Source organism: Solea senegalensis, linkage group LG4 (genome assembly GCF_019176455.1).
Source record: "Solea senegalensis isolate Sse05_10M linkage group LG4, IFAPA_SoseM_1, whole genome shotgun sequence".
NCBI classification, from domain to species: Eukaryota; Metazoa; Chordata; class Actinopteri; order Pleuronectiformes; family Soleidae; genus Solea; species Solea senegalensis.
Genome location: NC_058024.1, coordinates 21,205,032 through 21,219,326, shown reverse-complemented (window position 1 = coordinate 21,219,326; position 14,295 = coordinate 21,205,032). Strand labels below are relative to the sequence as shown.

Sequence of the window (14,295 nt, the reverse complement as noted above, 5' to 3'; positions counted from 1 at the left end):
TTTCAAATTGATGTCTCTCTCAAACTGTCTGCAATTACAGCACCGAGGTAAGAAAAAAAAAAAAACACCTTTGTCATCTCCTGCTTCTTTCAGCGAGGTAAGCTGGGAAAATGGGTTATCATCTGTAATCTCTCATAACAGCACACGACTGGCTGGCAGAGATTACAATATGAACCGAGTCACATGAAAGGGCTGCCACAAATGCATATAGATTGGATTGAAACCTTGGCTCAGGTCCAGTATCCATCAATACAGAGTAATAACACTAGAGACCGTGTGTGCTCGAGTGTGTGGAAATGAAGATCTCAGAGGGGATGAGCATGTTTCCAAAGCCATTAAAAATAGCCATTGCAGTGAAAAACTTGCGACTAAATATAGATCAGATGATACACGAGGATCTTCACGGTTGTGACCTTGTACTTATGTTTGAAAATGACTTCAATATATATGTTTTTTTAAGAATTCTCTCACCTGTTTAAATCAGGAGAGAAACACAGAAATCATCGCTTAAAACCTTATGAGTCAACAGACAGATTTGGAAAAGGAGAAGAAGCTGAACAACACCGGCAGCTGTAAGTATCGACGTACGAGTTGCTTCTTTATACTCTTCTTCATTCTGCTCTGACGTTTGCTCAACAACTCTAACATGGATGTAAGTAAAAATGTACAGTAATGGAATTATACAGCAATAAGACGCCAAGGGCAAGAACGGCAGAAGGGCAGCTTTGTGCGCACTGCAATAAGGGAGGAGTAACAGGTAGAGCTACGGGGGAAACAAAATCTCAAAAAAGCATTAATGAGAAAATCCAAGGCCCATCCCCAGACTTTATCACAGGGAAATTGAGTGTAGTTAACCTTGTCATGACACTGGCTGTGGTAAGACGCACCTCTGTGTTCCGTTTGGAAATGAGTTTCGTCCAGAATTAAGCAAGCCTCACTATTGACACTTTGATCACAGAGCAAGCTGAAGTAGCCTGTATATCTCTTTGTAGTGCAATAGTTAATTTCAGCATGCTGGGAATGAAAGAACTGTCCAGGTGTCCATGGAAATCAGCCCTTGAAAGGAAAGGCCGTGGTAGTCACAGGTTTTGAACATGCAGGCGTCAGTTGGCAGAGAAGGCGGCTGACAGTCGGTGCATTTACATCCACATTAATATTCTAAATGTTATGAGACACAAAATCTGATACAGGTCACGCTGTATAGTAGGATATTACATATTAGGTCTGTTTTTTCCAGTTAGGGAAGGGATGAAGGAAATGCTGCTGATGATATTTGGGTTTCAGGAGTATTCTTTGGCCACATACAGTACATTGTTCATTATGAATGTCTCCAATCTATTTTTTCCTGGCAGTTGGTGACACATGGCCAATTCTGTGTTTATAATCTATTTTTATGCACATTCCATATAAAACAGCTAGACCAGCAGTTACCCAAAAGGTAATCTTTTAATTAATCCGCCATCACGTGGAACTTTTAACATCAAACTTGGGGACAAGTATTGCCTTTTTCAGAATAAAAGGCAAAAAATGTGATATTTTGTGCATGTAAATGTAGGGAACAAAAATAAATATTTATAAGCATAATTGGAAAAACAATATGGGATTTAAGAAATATAATCCAAATTGTCCTTTATTGAAAATGAGCGCCAAAACAAAAGTACAGGTGGGCAGGGGAACAACATGACATTGTTTTGAAATACAGGAAATTATGGAACTGGTCCAAGGTTATTTGGCTTCCATTTCCATACCATCCCAATTCTAGCAAGACAGAACCAAACAACATTATCCCTGGCTGTGACAAACAAGCGACAACCTGGCAAAATAACATTTTAATCCTCACTATTCTCTCTAAAGACTGACCCCTGAGAACAAAATGTGCTGTTGGCTGTACTCTATGACTGGTCAGGTGCTTCCATTTGTAGGGGACTGTGCAGCAGCCTGCAGGGTTCTCCGTGCCATCTCCAGGGCTCCTTCCTGGGTCTTGTTCCCTCCAATAAATCCTCCAGCATGAACAAAAATGCAGCCCTCGATCCCACTGAGCTTTGACAGTGCATCATCACGAACGCCACGCCACTCCTCTAGCAGGGACAGCCTGGAAATAGAAGACAGAAGGGCACGTTGGCTTCCAGATGGACACTATGTGGTCAGCTGCTCACTTCCTGATGAGACATTACTTTTATGAGACACACTGTGCTGTGCGTGTCTGCCAAATAAAGAAATCAGCACCAATTATTATTCATAACGGAAATTAAATATTAGTAAATAAAATAAAATAAAATGAAATAAAAAGTAATCAAAATGGATATGAATGATGATTCCCTCCCTTTTATATGCATATAGCTTCACACAGTTAAATTGCTCATATTTTCAGATTCCTTGACAGGAAAGCTAGGTAAATTGCCAATTTTAAATGTAAACTGCAGTGATGCACACCATTAGCAACAGAGCAATCAGTCCAAGCAAAACGGCAAAAATAAAATCCGCTTCATTTATCTCCAGTTAGGTGGAAAATTTCAACATCAGAGTCAACATGCAATCTTACAAAGAGGGGAAACGATCGGCTCTGTCAGATTTTATGATCTGACCAGAACAATAGAGCGAATGGAGGCTAGAAATCAGCTCATTTACCACCCTCTGGATGAAGCAAATGTCTCGGTCCACAGCCTAGAGATTGTGTTAAAACACAGTTTTGTATGCATCATCATTAACTTATTGGTGTCATTATCAATTCTGACGCATCACTTCACTGCACGTCTCTCCACTGCTTTTGAAATAGAAGTGGCTAAATCTTACAACAGGTGTCAATTTTCATTAAAATGCCACACCATCCTCAAACTCCTCTTCCTTTTTGTCAAATGCTAAATAAAAAAAGCTACATGATTGAAGAAGAATGCAAGTCTGAACTTTTTTTCCCCTTTGTTCTCAATTTTGTTTGTGAACTTTCTAAATCCCTCTGAATATTAAATATTATTCTGAATAACAGTCTTTAAAACTGTAACAATCAGAAGGTGAGGAGCACTGAAAATGACCAGAAAGTGTAATATGAGCACATTTCTTTGTACCATTATCTCCAATAGGTTATCTAAACAATAGAGCAGGGGAGACACGCATAGCAAACCAGTAATCCCTGTTAAATGAATCAACCAATCAATGGCTCCACAGTATAGCTGGAAAACGAGCTCTGCTGAAAGGTCAACAGGGCTGGTAATGAGGAAAGAAGTAGGAGGGGGAGGACTGTTGTTATGACAGACCAGGAAGATGTGATTCTCAATATGACCAGTCTAAAAATAAGCTCACAATTAGCAAATGACCCTTCCCATGGGATAACACTCCACTTAGACCCTTATTATACCATAATGAGACACATATTGGGATAGACTGATTCATTAAGGAAAAAATATTAATCAAGATGACTTTCACTTAGATTAATGTTCAATCAAAACTGATTTACTAGATCCAGTAGATCCCCCATGGATTCACAGATAGTTTTGAAAAACTTACTTGTTGTACCCACAAAAGGGTTAAACAACACAAAACTAAACTAAATATGTCAAACATACATTTAAAACTAACCCTGATATGTAACTGGATTAACAATTGATTTAAAAGAAAAAAAGAAATGGGTCAATAATTATTAATTATAAACCTAATACAGGAGGCACAGCAGGTATCCGTGATAGCAGTTAATGTGTTTTTCCAAATATCCTCCAGTTGCTCTTGCTAACTTTCAGCACCATGCTATGTTTTTCATCTCAGGGAGGAAAGAGTGCTTCCACTCACCTCTTCCTCCCCTCTGGCTCATATTTCCTTCGCAATGCAACATTGATAAAAATAGACTTTTTTTTCTTCCCCCAGGTGCAGCAGCAGGGACAAAGGTGATAACAACACACACCTTTTGCATGGTTGGTACATGCCCACTGGTAGGAAACAGGCCACCCAGAGACAAGCCATCTGGAGATATGTTTCGTGGAAACCACTGTTCTGATGTAGCACCACACCGACTACCATGTTTGACTGTGTTGCTGGGTTTTTTTTTTAGTTGAAAGCGTCACCACCTGATGAGATTCTGCAACCAAGTGGAAAAAGTCTTGCACAGGGATAAAACGAGGGAGGGTTAGTGGGTGTGAACGATGAGGACGCATGATAGGGAAGAGGGTGGAGGAAGGAGGGTTGAAAGAAGTGGAGGAAGATTTAGAATTTACTGCAAGACAGCAAGGCATATAGGAAGAAAGGTAATAAAGTGGAGATGGGTAATTATAGAACAGAAATGCTGTATGTAAGGCAGAGACATGGGGAGGCAGGAAAGAAACAACAGGAGACCATGAGCTTGTGGAAAGAGGTGAAAATAGAAGGCATGAGAAAAAGAGCACCGATTACATCATAACCTCTTCCTGTTTCATTTGGCAGAAGAACAAAGACACCGAAAGGAATAGTGGCTCAGATCTGCCTCCATGACAGTGACATTTCAAACCTAAATTATGTGAGATGTCACATTTAGATCTCCATCTTTATTCAGCTCCACTCCACACAGCTAATTTGTCACGAAGGAATTTACACTCTGAAGAACAAACCGCTAACAAGACCCTTAAAAGCTCCATAAGAGGATCATCAGAGGAGCAACTTGTCTTACAAGACAAATGCCACGTGAACAGAACAGACAGAAGCACCTATTGTGTGCAGAATTTGAATGACCTTCTTATAATCTTAATGCTCTTTTATGGAGATTATTTTCTTTTCACTGTGTAACATCTATAATTACCTTTCTATAATATAGTTTCCATTATTAGTGGTCCATCCTTCTAGCAGGGATTATAATCTTCAAAAGAGATTGACAGGAAACAATAAATCTGATCATGCAATCATCAGTGTTATGGTTAGTCATTTTGTCTCATCAATCGCAGTCTCACTAATTACCATTCCATCTGAATCAGGATTGTATTTAATTTACTGCTGATGCAGAGAAAATATTTCAGCTGCTTGTTCTCTTTCAACTTCAAGTGACAACGCATTGGCAGTCACAGGAAACACAGGTGTGTTCAGGAGACAGAAATTAAATGATTTTAATTTATCTTGTAGCTGCTCCTCTTAGCTCAACAACCTTTGAACACTGCATCACTTTCACTAGCTCTCATGTGCTGGAGTTTGCCGTTTGTTTTCTTGGGGTGGAGAATTTCAGTCTGACCAAATTATGTCATAGTCTGATTTGCTAATGAATATTCAAATATTTAACAGATAATTCCTTCAAACAAATGAAGTGCTCATCCATATTTGTGAACCACAACAAATTATTTACAGATATTTCCAGTCTTCAACTAGTGATGCTATAGCAGCTGAAGCAGCAAGAGTGGGTCACGAAGAGACAGCTGTAGCTAATGAACAGAGAGATGAGCAAAAGGAGGAGGGTGGCAAACAGGCTGCTGTGCAGGAGCCAGTGAGGCCAGTTGGGAGGAAGCACCAAATGAAAACTGGGGTGGCACAACATTGCAGTATTAATGGTGAAAGTGAGAGGTAGACTCCGGTAAACTCCTCTCCAAAGTAAAGAAACACAGATTTAATCTGACAAATGCACAAGGAAGCCTTTGCTGAATTGCCACCAAATCTAGATGAGAAAGGGACTGACACACAAGACAACAAAAGATTGACAGAACCTGTTAAAGTGTCATTGAAGTTCAACATTTATGGCCTTTTTCTTAAGATTTTGGTGAAATGACTTTAACTTGGCAGAAATTGAAGATAATTATACTTTTTTTTATATGACTGTACAACCACCTGATTGTATGAATTGTTGTTTTTCATTACCCGAGAATGAGTTTTTAAAATCGATATCAGTAGTCAGTCCACAATGGCCAAACTGGACATGTTTGAGTTTTGATGCTAACTAAAGGCTGCATAGGTTAAGGTAGGGTGAGAGATAGGTGACTGCAACATTACCAATAATGTTCCTAAATTATACACACTGTAACTTTAAAGCACAGTAGAACTTCAAACTACTGTGCTCTATTTTACTATTTTAAGGATTAATTGGGTCTGTAAAAACCAAATAATGGATATATGCAACTTCTCAGAGTCCTAAATTACATTCATAGTCCAAGGGCTTGTGCTAAGGAGATGTGTTCTTTGGGGGATTATGAATCTCACATTCATTAATATTCACCTTTATAACAATCGTGGCACATTCAAATAAATATGTCCCAGCTTGCTGTATTGCAGAGTGTGCAATTAAAATTAGGGAAAACAAAAAAAAAGAACCACCTGAGTGAGAGGGGTGTGTGTGTGTGTGCGTGGAGAAAGGGCTCAGGTGGCTGAGTATGTTTACACTATCAAACCCTTGGAGACCAATGTGAGAACAAAACAACCTTAGTCTCTAACCGGATAACATGTCAGCCCTCTGTGAGCTGTCATCAACTTGTCTATAAAATATGAAACTCAAGCTCAGCATTTAAATACATCCTGTCTGAGACTATTTGTGTCAGTGTCACAAAAACTCCTGAGAGTTCAGCTTGCTTGATTTTAGACAAGCTTCTTGTATGACTTAAGTTAGGGGCTGCAACCACATATAGCTGGCAACCTATAGCCAGTGCCTTTTCAAATATTCATGTGCAGCATCTCAAGGGGCTCCTGGGGTGTTGAGTGATAGAAGTAGGAATATCTGAATCTCTATTCTTTGCAGATGATGTGGTTCTGTTTGCTTTGTCAGACTGTAACCTTGTGCAATGTAGGGTGATGAAGTCAGGATGAGTCTTCACCTAAAAAAAGGTTTGGCCCTCTATAGACTGTAATAACTTTACTGATGATGGCGCATGCCTAAAACAGCGTAATAAGACTGTACAGGAATACAGGAGTCAAAAAGTGACACTCCACGTACATCTACAAAACAGCAATGACGCAAAATGCTAAATGATGATGTCTAATCTTATTATGTGAAAAGGAAAGCATTTTTGGTTCATTCATAAACTGTATCAGGGCATATTAGACTATGGCAGGTGGCCACAGTATGACAATTGGGGAAACAGCTGCTTAAAGAAATGGTGTGGGGAGGATAGAGCAGGAAATTGACAGGTCTGGTGCAGCAATCCAATCACTGAACCAGACGGTTGTGATGAAGAGGGAGCTGAGCCAGAAAGCAAATTTACCAGTCAATGCTCTGACCCTCACCTATCAGCTCTGGGTAGTGACAAAACATAAAAAAGATTACCTGTTCTGAAAGGTGTTGAGTCCAGCAGGGACACACTGGACCCTCCACTGTCCATTCTGGTCTGGGTAAAGGACAAACTTGATGGGCATATCCACTTGAAGCTCATTCTCCAGGGCAAAGAGGTGCTCCTTCCAGGGACACCCACCCTTGGCGAACAAAACAATCTCCCCACTGGGATCTACCTAGAGATGTTAAGGGAAGTGCAAAATTGATGGTCACGAATGTGCAAATGAGAAGTGCAAAGATTAAGATATAGGAGAGAGGCAGCAATTTGTTTTCTGTGTAATTTAAGATCTATAAGAAAGTTAAGGAAAGATGAAATGTAATAATAATCAAATAATTCTAACTTATAGCTTTAAAACCAAATTTCTCAAAACAGCAATAATAATAGAATATTAGATATTTTAATAAATATCTAAAGTGAATGATACAAAAAAATAAACAAGTGTCACTGACATGTTTATTCAAAGTTAGTTTTTTGCACTAATTAAGAACTACATGATGATTAAATAGCTCATATGAATTCACCATTTATTTCACAAATTCTCAAAAGCAACAAACACATAAATCAAACAGAGACACAGGTGAGGCTAAGAAGGAATACCCACCTTCTGGAGATGATCATTATCTCAAAGAAGTAAACATTAGATAGTCTAGTACCTGATGCCTCTGCTCAATAGCTTCCTCCACCACCACACGAGCAGGCAACCAGGAGGACTGGTAAAAATCCAGACGGTCCAAGAACTCCTCGCCCACCATTTTTATTGCCTTCTTGAATCCCTCCTAGTGAAATTATGTGCAAAAACATACATGCTGTTGTCAAACACAGTGAATTAACATAAGAATACTACTGTAGACATTTACAATTTAGCAGAGGCTTTTACCCAAAGCGACTTACAAGGGAACATATGTAGCATATGGTAAAGGCAGAAATAAACTGTTTTGTCAATTCAGATTTCCCTTGAATGGATAAATAACTACCTGTTGATGAGAATAAAATCTTCATGCTCAGTCTTAACTGTTGTCAGTTAAAACCTACTTCACTTTAAAGTAGGTAAAATAGGTTTACTACTTTAATTTCAGTGAATGATGATTTATAATTCATTAAGTGGGGACAATACAGTCTTGCGTAACCACTTTTTCACTGATGTTTGTAGCTGTGCATCATGTAATGCCCTGCATCTGACTTCTCACACTCATCATCTTGTGAAAGGAAAACCCAAAAGCATATGAATTTTAAAAAAGAGAGCGATAGCCATAGACACAAAAACATGACATAATGAGCATTTGCACACACACAGAAAATACACAAAGAGGTCGTCCACCCCACTGAGATAGCACAATGGAAAAAGTGTTATGCAGTCAGGCTGCAGGTATCTCATGAGAGCAAACAGGTGTGGTTTTCCTGCAGGCATTCACCTCTTGCACTAACGAGATACTAGTCCATTTCAGCACCTCTTTTGATTCAGCATAACTCTGACAACAGCCTCTGACGTGCTCAGCATTTTACCTGTTGTGTTAACCACAGGGGTATTAACTTGTATTGTATTTTTGTTTTCACTGTCAGTTGCTGACGTTGTGAGCAATAATCATGATGCAATGATAATGAAATGAAATGAAATAATGCAAATTCGGGTACACAAATGTACCCACTCGTTATGCATATGCTAATGCACTCACCTCAGTGTCCTGACTCTTGCTGTTCCAGCGAGGGTTTAGGTGGCCAACACGTGCACTCAGCGTGCTGGATATAGCGTAGCGGGCCTCCCCATCATACTGTGAAATTCCATTGTCAATAGCATCAACTTCCTCCACAAAGTTCTCGTAAAGCTGCAAGGAAGACGCAAGAGATTATTCACAAATAGAGGTGTGGTCTGTCTGAACTGGACAAGAACAAAACATGCTATGTCCAAAAATAAACAAAATCCCATTTGTGATCAAAATGATTACATTGGGCTAATTAAACTGACAAATCATAAGGACAATGAGAGTTTAAGTTAATTGTGATAATTCAAGTGTTATAAATGCAGTGTCCTCAGATTAAATCTGTTGAACTATGTCATATCCATATCACACTTTTTTCCATAACTTTTGTCTGATGAAGGCAAAATGTCATAAACTGAAGAGTTATAGACATGGAGACTGTGTGTTGTCTTTTGAAACAACCAAATGTGTATGATAAAGTGCTACATGAGAAAATAATTTTCTTTCCCACTTCAATGAGCCATTTGCCTCCCCCACTCAATGTGGAAACTTGCTTGAATTTAAACCTCAGTTTAAATTCATTTTGACAGACAAGGCAACATTTTCCACACCAATAAAGAAAAAAAAGCAATCAATAAAAATCTCCACCATGCAATAAATCCATCACCATTCACCCCTCACCTTGTCATACAACACCTCCAGCTGCCTGTCCCCCTCCTTCAGCTGTGTTAGCTGAGATAATAGCTGATGACCAAAGTGCAGGTAGACCAGGCCAGCTGAACTGAGTTTGGTAACCCACGTTTTTTCTGGACACAAGCTGTGGAAAGTCTCTGAAAATGTCCTGTACAAGTAAGAAAAGCACAGACTATTAGTTGTTGGCAAAGGCAGAAGCAGAAAGGTCCCCCTAGTACAAGATATTACTCTGTTTTCACATTTTAAACCGATTAATCAATTATGAAAATAATCTGCAGAATAACGGGGTGATCCTACAATAATTTGTACAATTTGTTTTAGAAATACTATCTTTACAAATTTAATTAAGAAGATAGATCACTAATAGTTTCTAAAGAAAAAGGTTAATCAAAGAAAAACTAACAAAATCAAATTACAGCAGACTGTACTAGTGCCATCTCTGACCTTTTGAAGCATATCTATTATGTGTAAACTAAAAAAAACCTAAAGAAAGACGCCATTGATTAGTCTTTTGCTAATTAGTCACATTTGCCAATAACAGGCCACGTGAGTTACATGTCTGCAGCATCCAGAGGTACACTGAGTCACAGATACATACATATTCTCCCCAGCTTCAGAGAGCGGTTGTGTATTCGAACACATGCTCATGTAAGCGTTTGCAAACGTGAGAGCACATAAATAAAAGTCAGTGGAGGTCTCTCCTTAGCCACATGCTGATATAGGTGGGCTCAAGCACTGAGCCACTGATGGCCATTTAATTCAGGCTTAATTAGGATGTTTGGGCAGCACAGTGGAAAACAGACTCAAATGAATGAGTGACATGTTGGGATGACGGGTGGGGAGGGTAATCACAGCCATTAAAAAGGCTAATTGGCCAAGCTGAAGCATTTCTATGCTGATTATCTGAAGCTGGGGGGTGAGAGCAGATGACGGAGTGAAAGAAAGATGCCGCTTTTGTGAAATCAAAGATGGTTTCACCTCTGAGCAGATGAGCATTTCCCAGTGCAATTTAAGATCCGAGAGGTGTATTTATAGTATTTTGACATTTCATGACTCTTTCCCCTTCAAGACCTTAATGAAAAGATTATTAGCAAGTTATTTCCCATCATGATGCAGAAGTGGTTCTAATTGAGAAAGAAGAGAGAGTGTAATAAAGTTTTAAAAGCTTGTCTGGTATTTACTTTGTTCAATTAACATTTTAGTTCTGAGTAAAATGTATGTAGAACCATTTAACAGTTCTTGTTGATATATTTTGGTAACTCTGATGTGGAAAAATGTAAAAAAAACCAACATACTGTATTAATACATACATTTTTGTTGTGAATTTTGAGTTTTGCTGTCACCTAAATCTGTACATAGCTACCACACTGTATTTTTCAAAATGCTACTGAAATCAAATCATTCTTGTCAGCTCCTTATTCAACTTCTTGCACCACTTCTGCCCATCCAACCCTGACATCACAACCACATTTCCCCCATCCACATATGTGAGAGACAGTCACATTCTCCTGTGGCCTCAACAGTGTTGTGGCCTCATGAGCTAACAGCAGGGGGGCATTCATTTGAAGAAGCACTAATTATCACTAACCGCCTGCCAGGAAAAGAGCTTTGGCACATTTTTTATCACCATGGTCATAAAAGCCATCTCTGATTATCATCAGGACATTAAACTGGGACACCTGGAAAGGGTTGATTACCCAATGTGATGAGACTTCGAGTGAAGGCGATCATTGAAAACTTTGGCAAGAAAACACAGAGGCTGTTCCTTCATGGTTTGTATCAGGATGCTTCAACAAGGATGTCAGAAATCTTGAATGGAGAAATGTTCTTTCTCGTTCTTGGAACTTACAAAAATTGTACGGCACTAAACAGGGTCAAGAGGTCTGAAATTCAGTTTGAGTTCCAGTTTTAGAATTAGGAAGCTATATTGAGGCCAAGGAGATGTGTAGTTGGATCCAAATCTAAAGCGCTTCATGAATAAATATGAATGTATCAGTGCCTGTGTGTGTGTGTGTGTGTGTGTGTGTGTGTGTATATATATATATATATATATATATATATATATATATATGTATTATATATATAGTATATTATATTATATATGTAGTAGTGTGTATGCACACACACACACACACACACACACACACACACATACATACATATATATGTATGTTCATTTATTTTTTGAGGGAAATTAAACCTAAACATCAAGTAATTGCTCCACTTGGCAATTAAATTAAGTTACTCCAATTCATGTACATATGGATGGTCTGAAAGAAGACTGATCACCTAATAATCGCATAGATCCATCTTTATAATAATCGACAAGTAGTTGCATGCATTATGATATAAACAAGCAGGAAAAGCACAGATGTAATTAATCATGGGAGCTCAATGGCAAAAGCAAATCTAAATAAAAAGAACTGGTATTAATGCTGTTTGTTACACATGTGATCTGCATTCTTCCAAACCTACATCTACAGAAATCCAAAGCTTTCAGTTGCAGCACTTTTCTGTCATTGTTGTACCTCTGATGATGGTCATAGCGGTGCTTCTTTGGGTCAAACTCTCCTCCCACATCTACAACGACATCACACTCTGCAAGCTGCACTGGATCCCTGGTCCGAACAATTTCAGCATCCTGCGCAATGAATAGAGAGATTCATAAATCTGAAGGCATTCATGAGTCAAGTATCTGGTAAAGTGGAAGAGAACATTGTCAAGAAATGGACGACATCTGGATTTCATACATGGGCCTCATTTAGGTTTCATAAGCCACATCAAACCAACAGCCAAATCCATTGATATTCTACTATAATAGTTTTCAACTACGTCAATAGTGTGACCATAATTGGACCAAATTGTTGCAACTCTTGGTTAACCTCTGCCTCGGATGTTCAGTTAAAGGCTTAATTGGTCATTTATGGACCACATATTATATCAACATATATAACTGAATAGCTAAGATCGCCGATTAATGCCATATATAGGTTCATTTCTTGAATACTCTTTACAGTTTTGGCTTAAGCAGCATTTAGACATTTTAATTGCACAGTAAGAACATGTTGAAATATGTTAATCATGCCATTTCGTCCTCAGATGTGAAATAGATGACTTTTTTTGGTGCATAAATTTAAATCATCTTTCAGAAGAAATGTGTACCAATGCAACAGCACCATCCTGTGGTCTGTTTTAACATGACACGAGACCCATTACAGAGGAATTATTATTTCATTAAAGATATCAATTGAAATATAGAAAAATCACGGTCAATATGTGTTAACGGCAGCCTTTAAATTAAATTAGCAAAATGTAATTTTGGATGCAGAAAACGTAAAAAATAAAATACAAAAAATAAAATAAAAATTGCGCTCACCTTGTACTCAGGTAACTGACGGAGGAAGAAACAGGCAAGCACTTCGTCACAGTGAAAGCTGCCGTTATGAGTCCCGATCTTTTTACCTGTCATTTTTTCTGAGCGGAGTCTCTTTGCTTCACTTGACATGTGTCGTGGTCTGAAGCAAATATCGTCCACAGAGCGCGAACAAAAGCAGTTGGCCTGAAAGTTTGACGGTCGTAGGAGACTCGCCGGTTTGCTTATGTTTATTAAGGTTTTTCTTCCCGTTAATTTAACAGCTAACACGCGAAGACACCACATTCAAACACAACGAAGCGAAGCGCGATGGTGGCGGAAGGATTTTATTGACGGACCGGATATTGTGCGTTTGTTTTGAGATCCGGATAACCCACCGTGTGCAACCATGGATGTATTATAAGAACGCTAACTCATGAGAACCTTTGTGTTAAATGCAACTTTTAGTGCTCGATTAAAAAGTACAATAAAGTAATTGAAGCCATTCCAACTCCCTTTTAAAACAATGACTCAACAACTGGTGGTGCATTCAAATGTTTCGAAAATGAGATCACTCATTTGGAAGGAGTGGAAGGAGTCAGTTTAGGTATCAAACGAGTCTCTAATAAGTTTGTTAGAAATGTTTTATTTGCACAAAACTATCCTTGTCAACTAAACAGAAAATATGTTCTACGTGATTACAGTGTTGTGGAGGCAAGAAAGATAAGGAAGTGATATTTATCTTATTCGGCTCATAAAGCCAACGAGATCACCTTTAAAATACGTAAATATATATTTGAGAGTTTTGTGTTGATGAAGTTGAGGCAAGATTCTTCTTCTATGATTATGCTATTTTATTATTTCTAAAAGCAGTGAGTAAGATTAATGCTACACGATTAAACTCCAACTGCAGTTTAAGAAAATGTGATTGGGAACTTCTAACTGTGGAGGGCAGCATTGTACATCTTACTGTACACCCTGACAGAACTTATGGGGAGAAGAAGAAGATGCCGTTTATATTCTCAACCGATAGGTGGAGGTGTGGGTCAACCTTGTGTTGAGATGTTCGATGGTCGCATGTCAGCCATGGATATGATACACCCATGCTATGATTCCACGATGCAGGCGGGGAGGGAGTGGACCGGGAGGTCGCCGACCCCCCAAGGACCACCCACATCTTACCTCTTTTTGTTATGACCAGAATTGTTGCTTTGTTGAAAACAAATATCTCTCTCCATATATATAAGATATTTGTTTTCAACACAATTTCCAGATAAAAACATAGAAATGTATTTGAGAGAAAGGTGTAATTTGTAGCATAGTTGACCAGAACAATTAGCAACAACAGACT

At 38.7% G+C, this 14,295-nt stretch overlaps 1 protein-coding gene across 1 annotated transcript; it reads right to left on the bottom strand.

The window, feature by feature from the left end:
- Positions 1-1,612: 1,612 nt before the first annotated feature.
- On the bottom strand, positions 1,613-13,298 carry myg1 (myg1 exonuclease). The gene is made up of 7 exons (XM_044024917.1): positions 12,969-13,298; positions 12,121-12,233; positions 9,581-9,740; positions 8,876-9,025; positions 7,856-7,978; positions 7,196-7,377; positions 1,613-2,092 (listed from the first exon to the last, which is right to left on the bottom strand). Exons 1-7 carry the CDS (start codon positions 13,248-13,250, stop codon positions 1,903-1,905), a joined length of 1,200 nt encoding a protein of 399 aa, XP_043880852.1. The 5' UTR covers positions 13,251-13,298; the 3' UTR covers positions 1,613-1,902.
- Between the last annotated feature and the right edge of the window lie 997 nt (positions 13,299-14,295).